General features: G+C 41.3%; 3 protein-coding genes across 5 annotated transcripts; 2 read left to right on the top strand and 1 right to left on the bottom strand.

The window, feature by feature from the left end:
* Positions 1-887: 887 nt before the first annotated feature.
* On the top strand, positions 888-5,618 carry LOC137196874 (uncharacterized). The gene is made up of 5 exons (XM_067609814.1): positions 888-4,204; positions 4,284-4,457; positions 4,550-4,722; positions 4,830-4,947; positions 5,057-5,618. Exons 1-5 carry the CDS (start codon positions 1,151-1,153, stop codon positions 5,294-5,296), a joined length of 3,759 nt encoding a protein of 1,252 aa, XP_067465915.1. The 5' UTR covers positions 888-1,150; the 3' UTR covers positions 5,297-5,618.
* On the bottom strand, positions 5,435-14,871 carry LOC137196875 (zinc finger CCCH domain-containing protein 6). Its single transcript, XM_067609815.1, has 12 exons — positions 14,386-14,871; positions 11,936-12,161; positions 11,699-11,809; positions 11,364-11,607; positions 11,103-11,245; positions 10,858-10,986; positions 10,634-10,748; positions 9,855-9,964; positions 9,530-9,762; positions 9,034-9,449; positions 8,728-8,916; positions 5,435-8,499 (listed from the first exon to the last, which is right to left on the bottom strand). Exons 1-12 carry the CDS (start codon positions 14,469-14,471, stop codon positions 7,010-7,012), a joined length of 3,492 nt encoding a protein of 1,163 aa, XP_067465916.1. The 5' UTR covers positions 14,472-14,871; the 3' UTR covers positions 5,435-7,009.
* Positions 14,872-15,007: 136 nt separating this feature from the next.
* On the top strand, positions 15,008-27,456 carry LOC137196877 (fibulin-7). Of its 3 annotated transcripts, none has more exons than XM_067609818.1 (9): positions 15,008-15,113; positions 16,225-16,279; positions 17,595-17,757; positions 19,942-20,118; positions 22,599-22,724; positions 22,799-22,936; positions 23,527-23,664; positions 24,083-24,221; positions 26,233-27,456. In XM_067609818.1, exons 3-9 carry the CDS (start codon positions 17,601-17,603, stop codon positions 26,603-26,605), a joined length of 1,248 nt encoding a protein of 415 aa, XP_067465919.1. In that variant the 5' UTR covers positions 15,008-15,113; positions 16,225-16,279; positions 17,595-17,600; the 3' UTR covers positions 26,606-27,456. The 3 variants fall into 3 exon arrangements, with proteins under 3 accessions (XP_067465919.1, XP_067465918.1, XP_067465917.1); XM_067609817.1 differs by lacking the exon at positions 15,008-15,113 and adding an exon at positions 15,162-15,287; XM_067609816.1 differs by lacking the exon at positions 15,008-15,113 and having other exon boundaries at positions 15,734-16,279.
* Positions 27,457-27,643: the final 187 nt, after the last annotated feature.

Here is a 27,643-nt window from a genome sequence, read left to right as displayed (position 1 = left end):
CTGCTGTGTGACAGTGCAGAGGAGCCTGAACAGTTCAGCCAGCTGGAGGGGGCAGCTCAGGCTGTGGCTAAAGCTACTGGGAACATGGCAGCAGTGGCTTCCAGGTATGTACGATGTAGAGTTCACTGAGGGAAGGAATATATATTTAATGGACAAGATTACAGCTACAACTGCCTATAAATGTCACTGGTGTCAAATACCAACATGTGACTTTATGGATGTAATGCTGACACATGTAATAAATTACCAGATGAACACCTGACGTTTTTATTTCTAGGCGTATAAGTGAGACAGAGGATGAGGTTTTGCACATGGAGATGTCGTCCCTGTTGGAGTCGGTCACTGTGTCTGGACAACATGTGCTGCTGGCAGCCCAGAAACTCAGCATCCAGCCCAGTTTGACAGAGCACAGAGAGGAACTCATCACTGCTACACAGAACGTCTTCCTGGGAGTGGTCAAAGTAAAGTGTGATTATTCCTCCCTTGGTTATAAAGGTGGTTACAAGTATTTTTTTAGATGATGCTTGATTGTCCAAAAGGAGACAGTGACTGATTAAAAGCACTGATAGGTTCCAATAGAATCATCTTCCACAGCTGCGTCTGCTTTGTACTTTTACAGAGGTTTCCTTAAATGGGAATATTGCCTTACACTACAAAAGGTCAAACTGCTGTCTGTTTAACATTTTATACCTGAAATATTTCAACTATTCCACCATGATCTTTGGCCCAACTTTCTGGTGTTGCTAGAAATAACAGTTTAAATTATCCTGTGTTAATTTGGGAAGACAGTGAACTTTTCCCCCAGTGTTAGCTACTGAGTGAAATCTTAACATTAATGTCACAGCCTGTCTGCACAAAGGTATAAATAAAGAATAAATTACCTTATCCATCTCTCTGCTCTTAGGTTCTGTTCGTGAACGACAATGCTACTGTCAGGAAAGTTGTAGCTGCTGCTGAACAGGTGTTGGAGCGCCTCTCTGAGCTAGGCTTATCCCCAGACATCAAGTCCCTGCTCAAATCCTTTCAGTTGTTTTCTGACGGCCTGCTTCTTCTCAACAGTCTGACTGTGGAGAGAGCAAATTCCTTACAGGATCCCAGACAAACCAAACAGCTTTTTGACTCCTTGGAGACCCTGAGGAAGTGTATCTCCATGCTGCACACAGCCATGTGCACAACCATCAAACACCCTACAAGCAAGGAGGCCCAAGCAGCTAAGAGATACATACTTGACAAGGTGCAGAGTACAGTGAGTGACATTATTGCAACCCTGAGGAGTGAATGTCAAAGAGGATCTCTAGGTCCTTGTGGGTATTACACCGGAAGGAGGAACAGTCTGTTGCAGCTACTTGCTAGTTCCTCCACCTCCTCAGTCCAAGGCAGTGGCTTTGACAGCATGGTGAGAGATCTTGTGATTCATTGTATGGTTGTGGCAAACTCTTCCCGTAGAGAGTTTCAGCAAAGATTGGTGGCTCATTGTCGACACATCCTACAGTTCTGGTCCGACATAAAAAGGATTTTTAAGACCTCGGCAGATCCTGATGATTCTGAGCAGCATCTACAGAACTACTTCACCTTGTTGGTGCAACAAATACAGATGCTTGACAAAGCAATGATGACCACCATTCTTTATCAAGTCTTGGACACATTTCTGATAGCATCATCTACATTTGAAGAACTTTTAAGTGTGACAAGACAGGTCCTGGTTGCAGATTCCTCTACAAAGATTGATCTGAGCTTTATTCAGCCACTACTTGAAGATTTCATATCTTACACTGATAGAATAATCCAAGTTGCAAGTTTTATCTCAGCTGTGGCTGTTGATGCAAAGAGCCTGGAGAATGTGGAGAACTCTCGAGTCTGTCTCACAAGACTCAGGGCCCAAATTGCACCTCTTTCACTAGAGCTGGCAGACAAATCGATACAAACCCCTAAAAAGCTTCATGAGATTTGTCAAAAATGGGAGGAGGAGACTGGTCAGCTACAGGACACTCTGAGTGATGTGCTAGATGTCAGGGAGTTCACCAGTATTGCTATTACTGAGATGGTCAGTGACCGCCAAGGGTGTGACGCCGCATACAGAGAGCAGAGCTATAAACTGTTTAATGAACATGCAACAAACTTAATTTGTCATATGAAGCTGGTGACGCACTCAGTGAGGAGGTACTTGGACAGAAGTGATAACCCCATCTACAGGAATGGCCTCCTGGTCCTGTTGAAACAGGGTCAATTATCTCAAGCAAAAGTGGTCCAGTCAGTCAGAGACATGCTGTTTAGTTCCAGTCTAAATGTGGAGGTATATCCTACCTTTTCAGATGATGTTGCTGCTGCCATTAAGAACTTTAAAGTGCTCAGGGAGGGACTGGACGGCCAACAGCATCCACATCTCCTCAGCCCACTGCGAGAGAGGGCACGTCAGCCTGACGTCTCACAGTCACATTTACCGGTCAAGGACACCTGTGAACTGAACCTGGATCATATGGTGAGAAGCTCTCATTCTCCTGTTCTGGAGGTTACAGAGAGGGATTTCCTAACCAAACATGAGGAGGAGCACTCAGATGGGGAAACTGTAGAAGCGGAACTGACTCATAAAAATGACAGCAATGATTTAAAGATACCAGCTGTCTCAGATGAGCCCAAACTGATCCACAGGCCTCCTGAATTTGACCTTTTACCCCTCTTGTATGAAGTTGTGACTGTGACTAAAGGAAAAGATGTGACAGTACTCAACCAGGCCTGCACTGGTGTTCTCGAGCTGTCAAACTGTTACGCTCAAGCTGCAAAGGAAGCTTTAGCCATTGTTGATGCTGTTGATTGTCAGACGCTGGAAAGCTTTCGAGCTGAACTGGTGTCACTGACTCCACTGCTTGTCCAGACTGCTCAAGAGACAGCGATGAGCTCAGCGATGAGCACAGAGAGCATCTACAAGCACAGCACGCAGTTTTCTGACCTCATCAACAACATTCGCAAGGTTCTGCTACCAGTAACTGGAACCTGGTTTCATGCTGTTTACAATGAGCTGCAAGGAAATCTACCAACAGTGGCAGCCACTGTTACACAGCAGCTCAATGAAGTAATGAATTCATGTGCAGATGTTGTCCAGCTCTTGACATCATCTGATTTAGCTTCACAAAGTGACGGTCAAGAAACATTCACTGTCTTACACAACAAGCTGAACAAAGCCCAGAATAACACAAGATATCTGGTAGAGTTTTCCACCTCACCAGAAGGGAAAGTAGATCAGCTAGAGGGGCTATGTATCCTCTGGGGTCTGTCTGTTCAGATTTTGTTCAGTTCTTTGGATAAGATTTTGGGGACATCAACTGCAATGAGCCAACTGAGCCCTCAAAAGCAGCTATCAGCATTGTCCGAGAACTCGCTGAGAATCCAAGAGGCAGCGAGGCTCACCAGTCTAAACTGCAGAAGTGCTTACAAATCCAAACAGTTAACAGGATATCAGGATGAGCTAAAAACACTGACTGAAGCCTACCTTCAAGCTGCTGAGGACCTTGGCATGATGCCGAACGTAATGCAACTAGCAAAGTCAGAACTCTTTCGGAGAAAACTTTTGATTAAAATTAAAGTGCTTTCAGGTCACTTAAGCAAAGCAAATAAGGATTATGATACTGCTCTTCAAAATATTGTCAGCATTACTTACTTTGCAGCAGAAAACTTCAGGGAGAATAAGACAGAAAATGCAGAGCAAAAATTTGAAAATGCAGCACAGTTACTTTTTGAAAATGTAAAATCTGCTACCAAAAGAGTCAACGACTGCTTAAACTACATCCGGGACCCACGCTCCCGCTCTAACCTGAGGTCTATCAATGACCATCTGTCTTTTCAGATCTCAGACATAATCAGCAGGGCGAGGCTCATGGTGGAGACTCACTTTATCTGTGACACACTCAGTCTGGATGTGCAGATTCAGTGCTGGTCTGCCAAAGCTCACTATGTGGTGGAGGAGATCAGTAAGCAAGACAGGATTCACCAAGAGGCTAAAGAGTACATCAGGGCTGGCCTACAGGGCAGAGCGCCTGAGGATATCAAAGATGGCCGAACGACAACACCATCTAATGTCAAAGAAGTGGGATTTCAATCTGAAACAACTTCTTGGCTGGAAATTAATACAGAAAGTGTTGACGCTGCAGAACCAAGCATGAGCACATCAGCTGGTATCAAATATGGACCTGGAAATATGGAAAAGGAGGTATGTATCTCATGATTAACAAGACTGCAAAGTTTAGTGATTCAAGTGCTTCACAATAAATCCACATTTTTCCCTACAGGATGGAGTTAGTTTATACAAAGAAGCTTCATCCTTGACTTACACCTCCATTTACCTAAAGCAAGAAAGTGACAGCTGGGATCCCAAGGACAACAGAATTGTCCAGGTGACCAGGAAGATGGCTGACACAATATACTACATGACTCAGTACTTGAAGAAGAAAGGCCCAATACTGGTAATGACCACCAGAGGGCACTTTTTTCTGCCTTGATCTTGATACCTTTAGACACCCATTATCCACAATCATCTCTTTTTTTCTTTTTTCAGAACAAAGAGGCATTTGTCACAGCAGCCAAAGATGTGATCTCAAACTGTCAGTCAGTGACTCATTTCATCAGAGTTATTGCCAACCATTGCCTGGATAAACAGAGCACAGTTGAGCTCTCCCTCATAGTGGAGCAGATTCTCACCATCACAAACCAGCTAAACATCATCTCCAGGTCAGAGGAGCACAGACATCATCAGCAAAGTATAAACATATAGAAGTATATATAAAAGTGTAAAGAAATGTAACAGTAATATAATAGTTTTCCTACGGTTTACTTAGCGTCAATGCTGTAACACCCGGCTGTAAATCATCTGATGAGATCCTGGTGAAGAACACACAGAATCTACTCCAGACAGTCCTGCGTGGTGTCCATGCTGCAGAAACAGCCTGCATTACGGTAAATCTGTAATGCTATGAGATCTTCCTCATGTACTGTAGATAATAATAATAGATAAAGCTCAAACTATCCGTCATTTGATACTCTCCTGATACTCTCTCAATACCAGGGTTTAAAGCAGCCTGAGCCAAACTCAGATGGAGTGGAGGCTACAGCTTTGTGTTTCCAGTGGAAGAGGAAGCTGGAGATCCATCGAGCCCAGCAGACCTCTAACCCAGAGACTGATGAGCTGGGTTTGAGGAAGACCTCATCTCATCCTGTAGCACCAAGTCTTGCCCCACCACTGCAAGAGGGCACTGTGACCACGATCCCTTCAAAAGACAAGTATTTATCTCTTAAAAACAAGTAGCTGAACGCTGATTATATGTTTTCCATTTGATATAATGATAAAAATGTGAAACCCACTTAACTCTTGAGGGTAACTTCCACATTTTCTGTTGGATATGAACACTAAAATGAGACACAAACTTGATGTTTGATTCTGAAGTAAAATTGTTGATGTTTTATCTCTTTATTAAGATATTTATATTAAAACCACTGAAATGTTATGGGAATATGTGTTGGTAAAATATCATACATTATTTGACAACCATAACCACCATACAGACAAAAAATAAAGCATTATTCATTAAAACACTCAAAAACACACTGTACACATGATTTTTCTTTTTTTTAAAAAAAGCATTTACAATGTGAATTATGAAAACAATAAGGTACGTACGTGACTTAGCTTCAGCCCAACAAGGGAGGCTCACATTATCAAACACATAGCTATCAAATAAAACTAACTCAACCCACATTACTCTCACAACATTCACCCTTTGTAGCACACATTAGGCCAATATGAGTTCATTTACAGTCAACTCCAACAATGAAAAACTCCAGTCAACTCAACAATGAAAAAAAAACATAAAGGTTATATTTGTAAAACATACCTGCAATGTAACCAAGATTTTCAATCCCTCTTAATTTCTTATTTGGATGATCTAGTATGAAAACAAGTGGAGTATGTTAAAAGTGCTACTTACAAGCTGGTCAGTATTGAGTGTTTTGAGGAACGAGAAATCAAATGAAGTCACCAATATTAATTTACTCCATAAAGTGCCAGGTTAGCAAGTTGACATTACATCCTCAAAGCATTTAGGCCACTTAAGAGAATCGCACAAAGTACAAAAAGTACAAAAATCTTAATTGAGACACTGTAATGTTGCAAAAGGACACAATGTAGCTTCTCAGGTAGGAAAGGGACTATCTCATATTGCACAAAGAATTTTGCAAGCACACTGTAGGGACATTAAGTCATTAAGTATTGTGTGTATTTCAGGCAAGGAGCAGATGAACAAACTTCTCATGTACATAGTTGTCTTTTAGTTAGCAACACCTGTGGGGATTCTGTATTGATCATCTCACCTAATCATGTTGGAGGTTGAAACATCATTAACTCATATCAGGATATGTGTGGTAAAAATTGCAAATGTTCAAGAAAACATCTGTGAAAAAATCCCTTTTCATAAAAGTGAGCAGAAGCACTGATATAAAAGTGTCTTTAAATAAATATGTAAATACAAAAATTCTCAATGGATTCTTAAAATTGCTGTTCAATTGATTACTCACTATCATCTCTCTGTATGTCGAATTAATGAATAATCTATTCTACAGGGTGTAATGCCTGCAATTAAGGTTAGTAAACAACATTCAGTATGTGTCAGTCCATACTGAAAACTGTAACATGATAATTCATTGTTTTTGATTGTTTACAACGAACATGAAAATAAACCATTGACAAAAAAACCTTCACACACACACACTTTCAAAACACACATTTCAGCATTAATATGATTACGTTGAAAGAAACTATACATTGTGTCTGCGCACATATTCAGCATCATCTCTGTACTGCTAAATTTACAATGCGCTGGATAGTATGTGATTCTATTCATGATCATTTATAAACAGAATTTATATACAGAAATAAATAGATTCAGGTAAAGCTAAATAATGATTAATAGACATGTCTCATCAATGTACAAAACATATGCAGCTTTTCTACACACTGGAGTGTTTACTGACAGAAAGGGGAAGCAGTGGGATCAAAAGTCTTGAACACGTCCTTGAGTGTCCTGTCTTCTGCCTCCTCCTCTGGATCCTCCTGTTTTGGCTCCTCCACTGTGGTTTCCTCCTCTACCTGCTCCTGCTCCTGCTCCTTCTTTTCCTCTGCTTCTTCTTGTGCTCCTGTAGAGCCCTGTCCTGCTAGTTTGGCCTGCCTGGGGTCAGCGTACTGGGGTCGGATCAGCCCTGCCAGTGCCTGGATGGGAAGATTATGCACTGCAGGGGGTTTGACTGGTGATGCCGGAGGCACTGTGGGTGTAGTGGAAGGTGGAGGCTGATCTGAGGTGCTGTCTGTGCTTTTCGCCTCCTCGAAAGAGCCACTTCGTTGAGTTGGGGAGAGCGATGGTGGTGGAGTGTTGTCTTTCTTAACAGGATGTTTTAGAATCCCCACTTTTTTAGGAGGCTCTACCTGGTCCTGCTGAGCCTGCTCGGTTTGATTACGAGGATCGTACAGACTGATGCCTCCAAGGATTGTAGTGGGACTCTCCAGCCCTCCACCAGATGACGCCAGACGAGGCGCATATGGTGGCAGCCTCTCAGGCTCTGTCTTGGCTCGAGCAGTGTGAGGAGAGGAGCCAGCACTGGCCTTTTGTAACCTGGGGTCAGTTACTCCTCCCCCAGAAGAGGGCTCTTTCTGACCCAGCAGCTTGGAGTCCAGACTTCCTGTACGCTTGAGTCTGGGATCTAAAGTCTTTTGCTGGCGTGGATCTATAGGTCTCTCTGTGGAGGATCGAGACTCCAGAGATACAGATGGCAGTCGACCCTTCAAACGTGCAGCTGCCAGTCTGGGGTCAGTCGGTGGAGGGCTGGAGACGGGGGGAAGGTCAGGCAGACTTGTTCGGTTCATCTGAGCATCAGCAATCAGGGGTGGGAGGGGCAAGTTGATGGAGTGTTCCTGTTTGGGCACCAAAGAAGGGATGAGGTCCTCAGGAGCCCATACCACTGTCTGAGCAAAGGAAGGCCGCTGCAGCAGAATGTCCACCCGGATGTGGCTAAACTGCTTTAACTGGCAACGTGGATCCCGCAGCACCACACCAGGGCTGGCATCTAGAGGGATGAGGGCAGCTCTGTCCCTGAGTTCCCTCTCTCCTTCCTCATCCTCTTCTCCAGTAGGTGGCTTTTGAGGAACCGGGTGGCTCTGCTGGCGATAGGAGCCCGGCTCCATGGGTCTCAACTTCCTGGGGTCCCTGGAGAGACGTGGATCCGTGCCTCCATCTGACTCCTTTTTCATATCAGGGGGCCGCTGCCGGGGGTCTGTCTTCACACGCGGGTCACTTGGTGTAGCCCTCTCCTTCACAAGCCGAGGGTCAACCAGTGCTGCGGCCACAGGGGCAGGCGGGGGGGTCTTACTCTGCATCTCACTCTGTTTCTTCAGAGATTTGAGGATGGAGGATACACAGCTCCCATCCTCCTCATCACTGGAGTACCAGTTTGTAGTTTCATCTGGAAAGGAAAGATTATATTTAAATGTTTGATCTGTCAGAGCGCTTTGTAAATCATGTCACACCTGAGTCTTGTTGCCAGAAATAGGTATAAGGATAATTTTTCCTGGGTAATACAGATCTTCAGTTTGAGCTTCATTTCTGATGGGGTTCTGGGTTTCATTGGGTTTCATTTTATCTTAATTGACTGAGTAAACCAGCTTCTTGGATCAGGCCACTGGACACCCACCTCTGTTTGCACTGTTATCATCCTGGCCCTCTGCTCTCTGTGGCTCATTCCCCTGTGGCTGTGACTCTTGTTGCTGTTGGGTCAGGTGTAAAAAGATGGCTTTCTGCACTGCTGGTGGTAAAGACTGCAACTGTGACTCTGCACCCATCTGCTGCTGGAGGTTCTGTATGAAGGCCACACCAGGGTCCACTACATCAAAAAGAGAAAAGACACAACATCATATTAAACACTTTTAATAAAAAGGAATCCTCAAGTAATAAGCTTATTGAATATTGGTATTTTTAAAATTACTGATGTGACACAAACCTCCTTGCTGGCCTATGGTCTGGTTTCGGAGAAAGTTGCTGAAGAACTCTACCGGGTTCTGACCCATTGATGGAAATGGGAAGAGGCTTTGTAGCATCTGTAGATCTGGTATTGGGGGAAACGGAGGCCTCTGCATATTCATCTGAGGGCTGATGTTAGGTCGGTTTCCATGAAAAGGCGGCGGTTGACCAGGTGGGATTGGCGGTGGCATTGGAAAGCCGTGTGGTGGGTGCTGTCCCGGGGGGCTCTGTGGCATTGGTGGCCCTGTGGGGAGACCCATAGGACCAGGGGACCCAGATGGAGGAATAGGAGGAGCGGTGGGGCCTGAAGGCACCATACCTCCACTCTGTGTTTCCTCTGACCCTCCACTAAACTGATTGGTACCTTCACCTTGATTCTGGGTGAAGTTGGATCCACTGAAAAATAAAGCTCACAATTAGGTTGAGGCTAAGATCCAAACACTTTTCAGGGAATGATTACAGTTTATTTTAATTACCTCAGACCAATTTTGTGTGCCAAGTCTACAGTAGGTTGAACCTTGATTTCAAAGAGAGAGGGGATCTTCTTTCCTGCTTGAGCAGCAGCTCCATCTGTAGGACTGCTCTGACCAGGCGTGGGGAGCAACCCTACCCCAGGAGGCGGCTTTGGAAGTGGGGCGATACCTTGCTTCCTCAGATCCTCCAGCTCCAACTCATCCTCACGGGCGTTCTCCTCTTCAGTGTTAATGATCTGATGACGGGTCAGAAAACAGAAGCTAAAGCTGAGGACTTGTTGGTATAGAAGCATTAGAGATCAAAATCACTTTAATTATTCTTTCTTACCTTATCAAGCAACTCTTTGGTCACATCGGTCAAAGCCTCATGGGAGAATTTGCAGTTGTCCCCTTGATAACACTTGGCTCCAGTATGAAAGAACTTGCATGGATATTCATGTGCAATTGCAGGTTAAGGACCATAATAAATTAAAAGATGTAATGAGATTCCAGTTAATCATGATTTAAAAGTCCCATGTTTTACACTCCAGTGTTTCATTTAAAGTCTTGATATCCATAAGAAGACATTTTTGTTGTTTTAAGTACCAAAAACCCTCTAAAGGGGCTCTACCTAGAACAGGCTGTTTTGTGTCTGCTCAACGCCCCTCTATTGTGACTGGCTGACTGTTTCCTGAGTGACAAATGCCCAGGCCAACCACAGGTAATGGATTGTAGCCTATCCTGTAGCTCGGTAAAACCAGGGCTCTGGGTAAAACTCACTGGTAAATTGAGATGGCCACTGCTGAGAATGTTATCTGACCTTTGGAAGGCTGTGCAATGACAAATTTGCTTCCTGACATCCAACAACTGCGCAGCATTTCGTCTGCGACTGTCTCTCCTCTGCTCTGCTCCATGTGTGTGTGTGTGAAAAGGTGCAGTTTCTGAATACAGGCTGTGTGCATTTCTGTGTGGACTGAGCGTTTTGATACTTTCACAGTATTTATATAGCACCTAGAACTGTTTTATAATCAAAAAAGAAATGGAAATCTCCCTTTGTACAATATGGGACCTTTAGTTATGCAATGCAATTACACAAATGTAATTAAAAACATTGTTAGTAAAGGATATTGTGCATGTAAATGCAATTATCTCCTTTACTGCAATACCCTTGGAGGTAGAATTTACAGAGTTCCTTTTTCTTATCTGGGACAACAAGCTCATGTTCGAACTTGCACTGTTCCCCCTGTATGAAGACAAAATGATTTTTATGGATTTTATTTTAAGAGAGATTATTTTTGCATAAATAGGTTTGAATTATTAAAACAAGTTCATGAACATTAGTGGTACTCTACCTTGATGCATCGACCTTCCAGGAAATACTTGCAAATGTATCTACCATTGTGTTCAACTGTGTGCTGATTGATAAACTCCTTGCTCATAATTGGCCGTTTCTTCTGAAAACTGGAGGGATTTTTCCCTTCCTGTGAAAACAACAGGCGTGTGTTCTCTAATTGTGTCCCTTTTAACTCATCAGTTAATGTATGATACAATTTCAAGCTTAAGCTTTGTTGAATTTCGAGAGACATGCAGTACATACCAGTGTCATGTCTTCCATGCCCTGGTCTCCTCCTCGACCTCGTCCACGTCCTCCCCAGGGTTTGCCCTTCAGCTTCTTGTTCTTGTTGAGCATCCCTCGTCCTCTACCTGGTCCACTCCCTCTGCCTCTTCCCCTCTGCCCAACTGAAGATGACATTTAGTCAGAAGTCATTAAACTCTTGATTAAGTCTTGTGATAAAAAACATTACATTTACTATTTATTTCAACTTTTTAGTAATGGTCTTGAAAAATGTATTCTTACATTGCTGTTGTTTCATGCCCCTCATGCCTCCCCTCTTCATCTGGTCTTTAGCATGGCGTCCCTTTCCCTGACTTGGAGAATCTTTTGACTGCGGGTACTCAGACATGTCATCTTCATAATCATCCTCCTCATCTTCGTAGTCATACTTGTCATCGCTGTAATCGCTGTACTTGTCAAAATCACTACTCTTGTGCGGCGGGGACTTCTGTGAATTGCCGTGGCCCCCCTTTGAATCCCGTCCATGCTGGCAAGTCAAACCAGAGAGAGAATTATGTCACACAATAACTCCCATATGAAGATTAAGCTTTTGATGTGCCATGTGGTGAAGAACTCACCTGAGAAGACTGGCCATCGGATCCCTGGCTCTTTCTGTTTTTGGGCCTTTCGGGTCGGTCATAGTCTGAGTCGTAGCTGTCAGAGCTGGAGCTGCTGGAGGGGGAGTGGTGCTGAGGAGAAAATAAAAGAAGTGTAAAACATGAAAGTGAATTATAAATTAGTCTAAGTACTTTACATTGCAGAATCAGGAGGCCATCTTTTGTTGTAATAAACACGTTTATAACCAGCTTACTTACTTTCTGTCTGTCACGTCTCCTCCTTTTGGACCTCCTCTTCTCTCTGGTCTTTTTATATCTTTTCCTTGAGTGCCTGTGAGTCTTTTCTTCTTTCTCTTTAGCTTTTTCCTTTTCTTTCTCCTTTTCCCTCTCTTTCTCTTCATTCACCTCTGCAGCCTCTTTGTTTTCCTCTTCAATTCCGATCCCCTCATCATCTATTTCTCCATCTTCCAATTCTCCGTCCTCTCTGAAAAGAAAAAAAGCTGTCAGCACAGTGAGTATAACTGTAGGAGGTTATATATTTTGTCTGCTTTTCAAATCAAGAATTGTCTGTTATAACAATTTAATAAAAAAAAAAAAATTACATTACATTCATTTCTTTCAGACAGTTTCCATTATGCCTCTAGCCTTTCCTGTGCTAAAAACATCCTGTCAATAGTTCAAGGATAAGGTTTTATGTCCTGTGAACCAATGCAGTTATTTTATGAAAACCAAATTAGATTCATGCTCAGATTGAATAAAAACTATGAGAACCTCTTGCAAAATAAATATATTTTCAGCATTAAGGCTATTCAGTTACTTCATATAATAGCATAAATATAATATAAATAAAAGATAAAAACAAAAGTAGAAAAATGGCATAAGTTTGATGACATTCCAACAAAAATGGTGTATTTTGGCTCACTTTTGACATTGACGAAAAGCTATCTGGACTGTCAAATACTCTGGGCTGGAATAAAATGGTATTACTGTAAAGAGACACTAACATCTGTTGCTGGTATGATCGCTATTTAATCGTAATTTTGGAAGAAGGTTTTCTTTCTAACATTTTGCTGCAGCAGCCATGATCGTTGTATATCGGAGGAGGAGTGGTAACTGAAATGACTGAGCCTGAATGAACTTCACAAGCAAGGTGCTCTCTAATCTGTTATGTTTAAGACCAGGATGGTGGTGTTACATTAATGAAATGAAGTGGCAGGTTTTAATGCAAAAGCTTCTGTAAAACTTGGTCCAAGTTTCAAATAAATTAGATTATTATTGGCTGTGATTCAAATATTTGAAACTGGAATCAATGCTAATCATACTAAAAGACCAATTCAGAAAAGCCTTGAGAGAAATTCATATAATTGACTACTTTAAAAATGTTGTTAAAAGAAAATAGTCCATGTGAAACCATTTCCTATCAACATATGACCCTGGAATAAATTAACATTTTATAACATGTAATGTCAGCTGCTTTAAAAATATACTGCAGGTAGGAAAGTAAAACAAAAACACCATAAAATGGGAAAGTATGTCTACCCACTGACCAAGGTCTGTTTTTACAGACACTATAGCTGCTGCAGCTCTTCCTCTGACAGCAGCACAGATCAGGCTTCAATGTGAGACCCTCCACATCCAAAGATACCTTGACAACTAAACTTCAAATTTAGTCCAGCTAAAGCAACACAGACCTCGAAATTCAATATGAAACATTTGCCAACTTAATGGGAAAATTGGCATAAAACAGGCCTTGCCTATTGATAATCATGGACCAAATTTGAGATTGATTAGAAATGAAGGAAAATGTGTAATACTATAACTGTTAGACTACTGCTTATTAGGATGATATTGTCTATTCAAGATTTGTACTGAAGATAATTTTCCAGGAATATCATAGTGCAATTACAATAACAACACAAGTTGTGATAAAGCCACAATCTCCTTACTCATCAATACAATCACACATAATGATTTCATTGGAGATGTCTGAAGGATTTTTCTGCCGCATTTTAAAAACAAGCCTTTGTAAGAGGTGAGACAGATGCCAGAGACAGATGTGAGGCATGGAAGGTGTAACACAGGCTATTAACAGCTGAGACTCTGCAAGCTTTTGTTCCAAACAAACACCACATTGGTTGCTTCTCCTTCCTTGGCTGAGGTCAGTGAAATCACCTGGTGTAGTGTTTAATGGAAAACCACCAAATTCTTAGCCCGATTTGTTCACATGCTCTTGCAGCCCTGTTGTGGAGCTGTAGGCCAGTCTAAAGGACACAGGGCATCCCAACCCTGCCTCCGCAGTACTGGCAGGTGACCGGTAGGGGGAGTCCAGTACAAGGATGGGCGTGGCATTTACATCATAGTCATTTGCATAGTCTCCTGCAGATGGCAACAATGAAGCCATCCCAGTAGCACAACAACACGAACGATGATGTCTGCTATATTGCATGGAAATGATTATGAATGAGTCTTAATCGACACGGTGATGGGAAATCTCAGCTATTTGGACAGTTACTCTATTGCACCAAAAAGGCATGCAAAGATTTTTGAGAGGGGGGGAAACCGTGGAAAATGTCTCTAAACCCTGCAATTCATGGTTAAAAAAAAAAGAAAGAAAGAAAAGAAAGAAAACAGCAACACAAGCATGTAGACCCACAGCACTGAAACGCACAGATGAGCGTATTAAGAATTGCATAAGATTGTTACTCGACCTTTCATCCCCTGCAAGCTCAGAGTCTGTCATGTTTTTGTCAAGAACAGGGGCTGGGGGACTGGAAACAAGGCTCACAGAAGCCATTGGCAAAACGGATCTGCCTCCCTTCTCTCTCCCGGTACAAGAGTGAATTAACTCAAATCAGTCAATGAGACGTTGGGTTGTGAGAGATGCTGGAAGATTTCAGTCTGGAAAAAACTCACGGTGTTACATGTCTGGACAGAGACAGTAAACAAGACACTCTCCTCTTTCATATCAATGACGTTTTAACTCTGTGAGCGCAGCTTGATACCCCCGCTTTGCTAATGTCCCGTCGGTTGACAGCTGCCATGGTGAAATAGAGGAGACGGAGGGAGAAACAGACAGTGTTGTAACCATGTTCGTTGATTTCAGCATCTTCATAGGCTTTCTCAACAGGGACATCATCTCAAAATGGCTTCTGAGGTCTGCAGCACATTCCCCTCGATTATGTATTCGTCCACGTATTTATAGTCCCAGCTGGATCTACCTACCTTGGATACCACGAATCCTTGTCAGCGATTGGTCAAACATCGCACGGGGAAAGACAAGCGTGATTCTTATTGGTTCAAAGCGTTGTCAGTTATTGTCAACATCTGAAACAATGAAGCATGTGCGACGCTCAAGTTTTATCGTAAATCAACGTTTTAATTTATGACTGCGTGTGTTGCGCAGTTATAACGACCCAGGTTGACAATATTTAAAAAGGTAAAACGTCGCTTAATTTCCAGTTACGTTTCTCTGTTGTGTTTTATACACAGTCCTGCACTTCACCACTAGGTGTCGCTCTGACTCTGCAAATCAAACCCCTTAAGGACATGTAATATTTTGCTTTTCACCGAGTCAAGAAACATATTGCTGTCCAGCAGCTCGAAGAGTGATGTGGTTGTTTCGTTAAAGCTCTTCCCAATAATAAAAAATATCATGTGTTGCATTTTAATGTATAAAAATTTGGCCTATTCTTTAACAGTCATAGGTCATAACCTCTTAATTAACTGTGTATCCCTTACAGGTGTGAATTTAGACAATTTATCCAATCAGAGATAACGAACCATTTCATAACGTGCATTTAACCTTCTGCATATCTTATTCTAAACACCCAGTCATTGTAGGTTAAGAAATACAAGTGAATGGGACAGTGGTGTCAGACTTTTGGACCCTACTGTACATTTAATAGCTATATGAACAAACACAAATGTTATAGGCATATACTCGCGTCATTTGCCATAGATAGATAGATAGATAGATAGATAGAGAGATAGATATATATATAGATAGATAGATAGATAGATGCTTTATTGTCATTGCATGTTAACATAACGAAACTTGGATTGGCAGCAATCCACTTACCAGAATATATAAATATATCAAAATACATATATAATAATAGTCATAATCATATATAGGCATACAGAATTAAGGCAGTAAACAAAACATAAAGTGCAATATGTACAGCATATATGCAGCTACTTTGATACTGTGAGAAACTATGTCAGCAGCAGAGAGATGCAGTGGAAACTTGTGTTTGGGAGTATCTCGGTGGGAGGGATTCTTGCTGCAGGAAACCTAGGTGGCGTGCAGAGCTCACAGAGGCTAAACTTTCCAAGAGCGCAGATCCAGAGACAGGAGCGCATCTCTGTCTCAGACACCTGACGAGCATCCTCCAAACTTCTAAAGCCGAAGGACGGACCGTCACATGAGATAACTGCTCTTTTGGATTTTTTATCGAAGCAAACTAAATCTTGGGGAACATTAACAGGGGACAGTATTGCATTATTGTTACTGGACTTACAGAGATGGCACTGTCTTTTCGACGCAGGTGTTTGCTTTTGCTGTGGTTGACTGCTATTCAGAGTAGCCATGCTGCCGTTCAGGTAAGAGCTTATGTATCTTATATCAGTTAAAGCAACTGACTTGTGTAAGAGAAGAAATCTGGGCAAACTGGCTCAATAGAGTGTGTTATTAAAGCAGATCTCAAGATCTGACTAAACCACACTTTAGAAAATTTTCATATAGGCTACAACTATTTGGTGAAAAGTGATTGATTTTCATGTAGAATGTTAACCCAACAAACAAAAAATGTGATTGTTTTTATTCTGCATTAGCACTTTATTTAGCTTTTATCTATTGTGGCTGTGTGCTCGCTCTCTGTATCACTTTAAGTTTTGCAAAGTTTGTCAGTCATCTATAGTTTCCACTGGAGAAATTACTTCATACTTTTTGCATGTGCAAAAAAAAAGAAGTTTCATTGTAGCATCTGGATATGAGTCCTCTCATGTCTTGTCAGCTGGTGGCATTTCCCCTTTGCCTGGGGCATGTAAAAGGAGGAGACCACTGTCTAACAACTGCACAGGTCCAAACTATGCGCACAATGAATTTTAATGTCTTGAAGCTAGTTGTTATTGTACAAAGACCTCCAAATGCCAGTGCAGGAATTTAAGGTATGCTGCACCGGAGAAATTGTTACAATGAGCATGTGATTAATAAACCCCTCTGAAAGGATTAGAGGCACTTTCTCTGAGGAACTTTGTAATGGCTTGACAACCCCTCTCGCTCAAGTAACTGCTTGTGGCACCCATGCTATTTTGAGTCTGCCCATTCAGGATTATCCAATGAGCATGTGCCTTCCTACCGCCATGCAAAATATACAGAGGAACAGCATTTTGGACTTATGTCCCACTGACATCTGCCAGACAGCTTTTGTCCATCTGTGTCTGCCACTGGAGTTGTGGTAGTAAGTGAAAAGGGGTGAGTGAGGGAGAGAAGAAGAGAGATAGAATATCTCACATGTGAGTGCTATGAGGACTAATGGAAAAATGTGGAGAGCAAAAATTGTGTAGTGTATTGAAAAAATATGGTGAGTTATGCATGTAGAGTAAAAAAGCATCTCATTAATACATCTTGTCAAAGTCATAAAGAGTATTTTAATATCAAGGAACCCATAAGAATGACATATTTGTAACCATAAAGACCATGTGCCCACCAATAAGATTCAGTTTCAATTACATCATACTCCACAGCTGCAGATTAATGTTTATTCCCTGCTCATGTTTCATATTTTATGACTTTAAACTGAAGTAACCTTTACCCCTGCTCCCATTTTCATGAAAGTCGTTGCATTTTGAAATGGTTTGCCAGGACCCTTAATAGTTCTTAATTCTGCTCATCGTGCTCATGCTTTATTCACAGACATGCATGGATAAGCACCAGGTGGTTGGGGTGCTCCGTCAAATGGAGAAATTTCTGAAAGGCCAGGAGATACGGTTTACAGAAGGCCTCCGGATCATGAAGTCAAAACTGGCAACGCTTCAGAACTCTGTCTCTAAGTTGCCCCAAGCAGATCAGTCATCTGGTGAGTAATAAATTGATAATATCAATCACCATTCACCACTGCTCTCATTATTGTCCTCAATCACTGTCTTCAATCAATCAATGTCTTATTACTGTAAATGCAGTAGTTAATAAATATTCAATTTAGCTTCTTTTTTTTTTTTTTACAATGAAATAAATAAAATATAAAATATATATAAAAGTGACATTTAGCCTATTCTCACCAAACTACGGAGTGAAATTAATGAAAGAAGAGTACATTTATAGAAATGGTAGGATTAGATTGCATTAGCTTTAGCTAAGAGGACCTAATAAACTGGTAAATGAGTATATATTAGTTTCATTGCAAAACATTGCAACACTGAAATGATGACAATGACAATTAAATATGTAATAAAAGTAGGTTAGGAAAAGTATGGAATTCGGTTTTCAGAAACAAGAAAAAAGTGTAGATTGGACTTTTATTTTTGGAAATGATAAATTGAAATAGTTTCATAATATAGCAGAAGTTTTCAGAAATGTTGAACTGTGCTCAGTTTATTAAGATAGAAATAATAATATTATTTTACAACATCATGATGTATGCATGCAGTGTTTGTACGTCTTTCAACAGATGGCTAAGATGTATGAAAGTGTTCAAGTCTGCGACAGAAATACAATTGTTGATTAAAATTATTTGGTCCATTTTATTCTGCTATTTTGTAGTAACACTGACAAACCTGCAAAATGTGTGTACAAAATATAAAAATGTCTAAAAGGGATGTTTTAGGCATATTTAATACACATTCATCTGACTATCCTGGTTCAAAAATGAGCATACTGGATGAATAGGATACTGAAAATACAGAATATACTGTATGTCTGTATCTGGTGTGCTGATCATATAAATAAATGGTTGGCTGTGCACCAATGAGCAGGACATTATTTAATCTGTGATGGCTGTTTTCTGTTTGGATCATTCAAAGAAATTCAAAGAAATAGCAAAAAAGTAGTCCTTTAATTTGGAATCCTCAAGATCCACATTGTATAAACTTGCACATGCAAGTATGATGCGAATGAGGCTTTGCTCAATAATACAATGAATGACTAATCAGAGAAGGATTATGAAACATCAAATTTACAACATTTCAGGAACATTCAGTTGTTTTAGGTTGATCATCAAACAATGTTTTTCGAAACCAGTGACAACAGAAATCCAGAGATGGCTCCTTTTATTATGGTATTATATATTCATCCAACAGTGCAAGGCCATCTCAGTTACAGAGCTGGGAACTTGACAGGGGAAGTGGATTTGTGGAATTGTGTTGTTTGGCAGGAGATGCTGAGGCCAATTTGTTGGTGATGGACCAGTGCAGTCCATAACTCTGTGGAGAGTTCTTGGCAGGACAGGAAGAAGCTGATATTTTACATTTACAGCAATAAAGGCTCAACGAAATGAAAGGACAAAAGTGAAATTATTCACCACCTGCTTTTAATGATCAAGATCAAATCCAAAAACCCACATATGAAAATATATTTTTTGAATTAGATATAGTTATAATTAATTAATTAGGAAAATAATATGGATAATAATTTGATCTGTAATGTTTTCCTTCCCTTCTTACAACACACACAAAAACATATTGCACACAGTGTTTTCTCCTGACCTCTGTCAAGCTCATGTTGGTCTGGAAAACATCTGATATAAAAACCGGCTTTCATTATACTACAAACCTGAGCTGGACATGACTGAGTTCTGGCCATGCTAGACTTATTATACAGTGTCTGATCAGTATCTGTGCCTTTTTCTCTTGAGATTGAAAGAATAGCAATAGGAATAAGAATTGGAATAGCAGGAACATTTTCTCACAATCCTCCTGGTTGGAGGAAGCATCAACATCTCATAAAAGTCAAAAATTTAATCCATTCACAATGTTATGTAATGTAATTACATTATATATTATACAAGCGTTATACAAGCATTAAACTTTCCAGAGCCAGAAACATAGCATAACATTTGGCTGCTGGTATTATTCTGACTCATAGAAATGGCCGCTCCTCTGCTGGTTGACTGTAAATGAGGCATTTGAACCGTCCTTTCCCATGAAGGCTCTGAACTGCCCAGTGACACGTGTATATCCCCAGGCAGAGAATGCCAGAGGATGTTGGGAGGCTTACTCCACATGTGACCAGCCTTCCTCTCGTGCTCTCTTTCTCTCTCCCACAGCTCCCACCACCTGCCCCTCCCTGGAAGCCCCTGCTCACGGAACGAAGTTTGGCTCAAAGTATTTTGTCGGACATGAGGTCCATTTCACTTGTTCCCAGGGCTACCATCTCGTCGGTTCGGCCACACGTGTTTGCCGGGACAACGGCACCTGGACGGGCATCAGTGCCGTCTGTAAAGGTGAGACATATTGTGATTCCCCTTACTTGAAAGTTTGTAGAGTAAAATAAATCAAAGCCAAGCTTATTAACCTGTCGTAGATCCATATATTTACCCATGTGTGTGACAAAGGTTAGTTACATTTGAGTCAAGAGGCTGAAAGAGACATCAGCCCAGAAGCCAAACGGAGCTCCGCACACACACAGATAACAGGCAAAGAAAAGAGCCATTCTTTATGATGTCTGGAGTTCCTCGGCATACTGAATGAAGCCCTCGTTAGAATGGCATTAAATGTCTCTGAACACAGGAAAACACCTGTACTGCATTCCACTGTGGGGTGCTTTCCCCACCAGGTTTCTACTCCTCATGAACAGCAGCGGTGGGGCTACTGTAAGATAACCCTCCCCTCTCTCTTGCTCATGTTTCCCTGCCTCTTTGACAGCAGTCCCACTGGACGAGGTTTGGTCCAGACATTATATCCACACCATGGTCTGATAGCACTGAAGTATGCTAAGCATGCTATCGATAGCCCCTTCAGCCTGCAGTGGTGGCACTCTTCCAAAAATTCCAAGTGGCACACACAAACATATGTTTATTGACATTCATGGTTAAAGCAACACGAGAGGACTTGACTCTGCACAGTATTATCTCTGTTCATGTTTTTTCAGCCCAGCACAAGAAGTCTAAATTTAGTCATGCTTAAAGAGCAGTATTGACAGAGTGTGAAAATCTTTTAAGTTAAAAAGAGTTTAAAAATATCTAGCAGGTTGAAGTGGGTCTTTTCATGTTTTGGCCATGTGGTGGCCCCTGGGGAAGCCAAATAAACATTAAAGGGGTTGGTTGTCATCCAGTATACTGTAGCCTCAGCGCTGAAGAGCAGAGGCTGCTTCATCATTTGAACATCTGCAGAGACCACAGAAACAGAGATCATAGGGCATGATGTGATATTCATCCACTTGTTTTGTACCTTTGACAGACAGTACCAAACCTGTGTCATCCTATTTACTGTTGTTGTGAACAGTTTGCTGTGACTTCATACAAGGTTACTATCTTCTAGGCCACTGAATAATGAACTAATAATGATATATTTTATGCTTTGAAATATAATAAAAAACTAAATGTTGGTAGATGAATTAATGGATCTGTGCTTTGAATAGACTTATGTATTCAATGCATACACATATCACAGTCACAGTGAATGTGTTGCTCACTGCCAAAGGCACTGACAGTAGTAGTGAAGTGAAGCCCAAAACATCTCATGTAAAGAAGTATGAATGAGGATTGCATGAAAACATTAGTCCATTTGCTATAAGTTGAGAAATTGTTGTGAGGAGGTGTTGACAGCAAAGTACCTCACAACTGTTTGTACCAGTAAAAGAAAAAGCCTTCAAAACTGTCTTTCAATGAAGATGTTCACGCCTTGTTGAAAGTGTTCACATATGAGTAAAACATGGTATATAGTACATCCATATAGTGTAACAACACTGCTTTTGCATTTCATCTAACTTCCAAAAGGCAGATGATTTAAAAAGAATATATAAGTATAGTTAAATAAAAATCTCAATTCGATACCATCCAGATACTTTTCTACAAATGGAAAAAATAAAAGGGCAACACTGGTTTACTGTTGACATCATGTGTCCATAATAATTGTCCAGTCTCTCAATCTTACATATAAGTTATCAAACTAGGCGGACACCCATTGCCGCCCCATGAATGGATAGAAGATAGGATAGGCTCACAGAGGCTCTTTCATTTTCTCTGTATTTCATTACAAGGGACTCTTCTCTTTTCTAGGAAAAGTAAAGCCTAAACCTAAAGTCAGTAGTAATAGTTTACTGGGAAGAGCAGAATCATAGACTTTCATATATGTTTCATACAGAAACCTTTCTTCCCATTATATTGCCTTTATAAAGTTCTATTCTGAACAGATTTCATCAAGTGCTTCACTAAAGCGACTTCATGTGTCGGGTGTCTGGACTCACTGTTCTCCAGTACAGACCCAAAAATCAACCCCAGCAGCAACCACAGCATGTGGTGTTTCCTCTAAGACCAGACAACCTTCCCCAGTTAACAATTTCTTTTATTTAGTTGAATTAAAAATCTATATCCACGAAAAGAGAGAACACAACCGCACTCTTAAATCTGCATTTTATACTGAATCCTGATCTCTCTATAAATATTTTTAGCACTTTACACAGCAGTGCATCTAGACAAAAAGACCTTAAGACATAAGCAAAGATTACGTCAGAAGGTGTTAAAGCAGCAGGAAAGGAAGCAACAAAACTGAAGGGAGATGTTTTTTATTTCCAAGACAGTAAGACAGTAGCTGTAATGTGACTGACTGAAATTGCAACTGCTGCTCCTTTGTTCAGTATCCATTCGTATAATGAGAAAAAAAACCTTAACAAGGTCCAGATTGAAATTACTTGAGATGGCTAAAAGGACTTTAAATTCCTCAACAGTTTGACCAGAGTGATAATTCTCTCCTGCACCCACAGACATCAGTGAGTGTGCAAGTAACCCCTGCCAAAATGGAGGTACCTGTGTGGAGGGTGTTAACCAGTACAAATGTACCTGCCCTCAGAACTGGAGTGGCTCACACTGCCAGCACCAAACCCAGACAGGTCAGTACAACTAGATTAATGTCAAAAATGCAGTTCAGGTGAAGAGTCCTAAGCTTTTGTCCTTTTTAATGCAGCACCGCCTGAGTGGAGCGTCATGAATGATCCAGCATTCAGCCGGAGGCCTCGCTGTGCCCAAGTGAACCGAGCCCAACACTGCAGCTGTGATGCGGGCTTTCACATGAGTGGCACCTCTGACAACAGTATCTGCCAGGGTGAGCTGTAATTATGTGTAACTTAATTGATTCCTGTGGGGAAACTCTCATTTTGCCCCATCCCTTCACTGTGAGGACGAGGTCAGCTACAGAGCAGTTCCCTCAAGCCGGTGTCTTGCTTGACGATATCTCAGCGGGATAGGAAACAGCTGTTATACTTTACCAGGGCTTTCTGGCTGATGTGCAACTCCGCACACCATCTACTGGTGAAAAGAACAGGCCCCAAATACCTGAATCTTTCACTCCTCTAATGAATAATAAGGTTACAAATGAGAATAATCTGTGGAGCCAGTCTGTGACAAACAAAATAATCCTCTCGAGAGGTCACAAGCTGATTAGCATCCATTTAGGTCACAGTTCAGTTGCTTTTAAGATGTAAATGGTTGAGTAACATTTTGAAATCACAATTTTCATGTAGTTGCTTTAAATGTTTTAATGTCCAAGATGTTTGAGAGGCAAAGACAACCTGGGAGACAGAAACAGTATCTCCATTTCCGACATTTCTTCCCTCCAGTACACACAGTGCCCCTGCCTGGTCATGAGATGTGTGTTTTAGGCAGACATACATTTCCTTCTCTGTTTCTTAACAGATGTGAATGAGTGTGAAGTTTACCGGCTGGACCAAGGAGGGAAGCTCTGTGTCCACGAGTGTGTCAATGTCCCAGGCTCGTACCACTGCTCTTGCCCCAGCGGCTACAAGTTGCTCCCAGATGGGCGGAGCTGTGAGGGTGAGTAACAAGAGGGAACAGAGGACAAAGGCTCATTCAGAAGGCCCCAACTGCAGATCTGGCCGAGTATGTAGCTCCAGAGAGGAATACCTGCGATTTAGAAGGACGAGAAGCCTTCAACAACAGAGCTCTTAGTTTCTGCAGAGGTGTCTGTCAGTCCCAAACCTCGCTACCACTTCCATTTGCACCCCTGAAGCTTACAATGCTTGCCAGTGGAATGAATGACCTCACCCTTTCCCAGCAGAAAGGATCTTTAGGACATGAAGCGTTTGTGGGAGACTAAACTAAAAAACCAAATAAACAACCAGAGCACTGCACCCCCTGCTCAGACTGTGGTAACCAGGAAGCAGGGAGTCAGTCTGGCAAGTCTCTCTCCCTGCTTCTCATTCTTACATGCCTCTGCTGTTTTGTCTTCCAGATGTGGACGAATGTTTAAGCCAGCAGCACAACTGTAGTCAAGGCACAACTTGTATCAACATGGGGGGAGGCTTTCAGTGCGTCAACCCAGTGTGTCCCCGTTCCCATGGAAACATCAGCTATGTCAAGACGTCTCCGTTGTAAGTGGATACAACACAATTTGACCTGTTTGATTGCAACTTTTTGTCTGAAAAAAGTGAAATGGGATTTCATCTTTCATGTTTTGGCAGCTTCAACTTTCCAGTGACCCACTTCATACAGTACTAAATCAGATCCAACTGTGAGACGCAGTGGGAGTGTAATGGGCTCCTGGGGGACATTATGACTTGTAAATAGCAGGAAAAGCAGTAATAAAAGTAATGATTGCTGTGTTCCATTCAGGTGTGTCAATAATGATCCATGCCAGTGAACCAGCATACTGAGTGAGTCAGGATCTAAGGCGCCCTTGAGGAAGGCGTTACATTTACAGGGTTCACCAGCTAAACTACTTCAAGAGAAATTCAGATTTCAAACAATTTGGGTCTTAATTTGGTAGTTTTGGGCACCATTACCATTGGTAGAAATAACATTGTACTCAACAAGTTAACTGCTGTGATCTGGGAACACAGTGACATCACTAAAAGGAAGTCAGAAGCATGAGGAGCCAGACCATTATACAGAATTTAGACAAACTTCCAGGTTAGCCACATTTATTTGGAAGAGAAACAAAGGCTAATAGAAAACATATGAATAATAATTAGTAATGAACTATCGCAGTTTTCAAACCAACTCTCTGGTTCACCATTGACACCATACTTAGTAGTTGTGCTCATGATTTTCCAGTGCAATGATGGATTATCACCAACATTTCAGATGCTCTTACTTTCATTTTACCTTCCTTAATTAACTGGATGAAATAATCTGGTCAAACCGTTGATTTGTTTTGTTGACTGAGTGCTCATGCTCCTTGCCCCTTTGTTGTATGGTTGTCACTATGTTCCCAGATCTAATATGGGACAGTGTAAACATAACCAATATACTTACACTATAACACCAACACTATACAAATAAGATTTGTTTTTATAGCTGCATTGTAGTGACGCAAACCATTTCTGACAAAGAGCATGCATGCTCAGCAGAACTTCAATTGATGACGTAATTTTTTTCTTAAAAACCACCTAGAACTTTTGTGTTCTGGCCAAATGCTGAGAGACATTACAACTTCCAGCTCCCTATTTGCTAGTCATCATCAAGTTGCCTCATTTAAGGGAATGAAACATAGCTCTGTCTGCTCCTACTGAACCATCAATGTGGTGAAATACTGCTCCACTGCCGGCAAAGGGGATGGATAAATATTTTGGCAAACACATGTAACAAGGGAGAAAGCAAAGAATCAAGTAAGACAGTAGCTTAGTCCCAATTACAGTAAATACTATATACTAATGCTAATACTAATGCATTTAGACTGGAAAAGACACTAAGTTAAGAATACGTAACAATGCCAGTGTTATAAATCAACTTGAGATTTGAGTGTACTTTATTTTATCATTTTTCCAGCATGGACACACTACATACAGTACTGAAAACCTGCCCAGAATTAGTAAGTAGTATGAATTTGGGACACAGATAATGCTTAAAGGAAATGGAACAAATTGCAGATAATGCACATTTCCAGTAATATTTCAGAAAACAAACCAAAAAAAATGTATTGGAAAAATATTTTGCTTCCTCTTTTTAAAGCTTTGATTGACATCTTGATTAATTTCCTTTTAGTACAAAGTGGAAAAGTTCATTAATTTCTTGTATACTCACTGACAGAACAGTTACATGAATTTTAGTATGTAGTACACATTAGTATTTGAATTGGGACACAGTTAGTGTTTGTGAGAGGGAAAGCATGGTGGTGATATGCAGGATCTGAGAGTACACAGAGATGGAAGTTTATACTCTCTCTCCTGTTGTTCCTACATGTAAGAATTAAGTTCACTTGACCTCTTATGTATTGTTTGTGCGTCACTTCTCTAAGTCACAAGAAAAGAGTTTGGCTCTGTATATACTTTCCCACGGGGATAGATTGATTATATAACCATTTAGCCCATTTATGTGACAACAGTCAAATGCACAGAGAATGTAAAACATTTTATTACTCTGTTCTGTGTTTTCCCCCTGCAGTCAGTGTGAGAGAAACCCCTGCCCCATGGACAGCCGCTCCTGCCACCTGGCTCCTAAGACTGTCTCCTTCCACTACCTGTCCCTTCCCTCCAACCTGCAGACTCCCGCCACTCTTTTCCGTATGGCCACCGCTGCTGCCCCCGGGCGCACCGGGCCCGACAGCCTGCGCTTCGGCATAGTTGGGGGAAACTCCCGGGCCATCTTTGCTATGCAGCGTTCAGACAGACAGACTGGTGAGCTGATACTGGTCCAGCAGCTGCGTGGGCCGCAGGAGATCAGCGTCGACGTGGACATGTCTGAATACACTGACCGCACCTTTCAGGCCAAGCATGTGGCCAGGGTCCAAGTTCTGGTTTCACCTTACAACTTCTGAGAGCGCTCTTCCAAAGGAGGAAGGCTAGAGACAGAAAGGTAAAGAGGAGCGAGGAAGAGTGCATAATGGGCATTGAGTTTACTGATCACCTTCATCCCCTTGTAGCCAGTCGCTGGCCAGCCTTTGCTCAGTGGCCAAATATGCTTTGAGGTTTGACAATAGTAAAAATAACCAAACAAGAGTGACAAGCCATTATTATAGTTATGTTATGAATATAATAATATATGGCAGAAAACATAATAGAATCTTCATTAAGTTGGTTCAGTATGAGCTACATCTCATGTTTGAGTGAGCTTGAATGCATTAATTAGATTTACTTGCGAAACAAAAGCTAAATTAAAAGGTTGGGACAGAAGGATAACTTCTTTTGTTATTGCTGTTTGTATTTTTATGTCCATCATAGATCATCTCTGTGTAGCTCAGGGTTGGCCCTGGGGCTGATGCACTGCTCCCGCTGTACTGATGATAAATCCCTATAAGACATTAGTGCTCCTGCGGCTCTAATTTATTGGAAATATTGTTGCTGGTTTTTACATTGTAACATACTGAATGCCACATGTTTATCTTCCATCATATACTGTATATTTGTTCTTTTGTACTGGCTTACATTGTTATAGCGCCATTCATTCTACTAAGGGAGTTTTTCTTTTATAAACAGTAGATGCAGTACTGTACATTACCTGGGCATATTTCCTCTATTATTCATATTCTGCACATGTATGTATGTTATCCAGAAATAATCTTATTATAAATCAAAGATGATTTTTGGCAAGCTTGCCAATGCACTATGCAGTTTATCTGGAATTTTAATTGTCTCTACATAACTGAAATAAAATCAGTCCAACATTTCAGCGTTTGTTAGAACTACCTCACTTGATGCTGAACAGTGTGCTATTAAATGTCCCTGTGGCTGTGCTTGTTTTCTTTCTACATCCATTACAAGTGAATTTTAACGAGCGAAATTCAAACCAAAGCATCGCTGATAAATGAACCCTGGATGGCTATAAAAATTTCTTTGAATGGATGAAAGGGTAGAAA

This window comes from Thunnus thynnus, chromosome 14 (genome assembly GCF_963924715.1).
Source record: "Thunnus thynnus chromosome 14, fThuThy2.1, whole genome shotgun sequence".
NCBI lineage: Eukaryota > Metazoa > Chordata > Actinopteri > Scombriformes > Scombridae > Thunnus > Thunnus thynnus.
The sequence above is the reverse complement of the archived record's forward strand: the minus strand, read 5'-3'. Positions and strand labels throughout refer to the sequence as shown.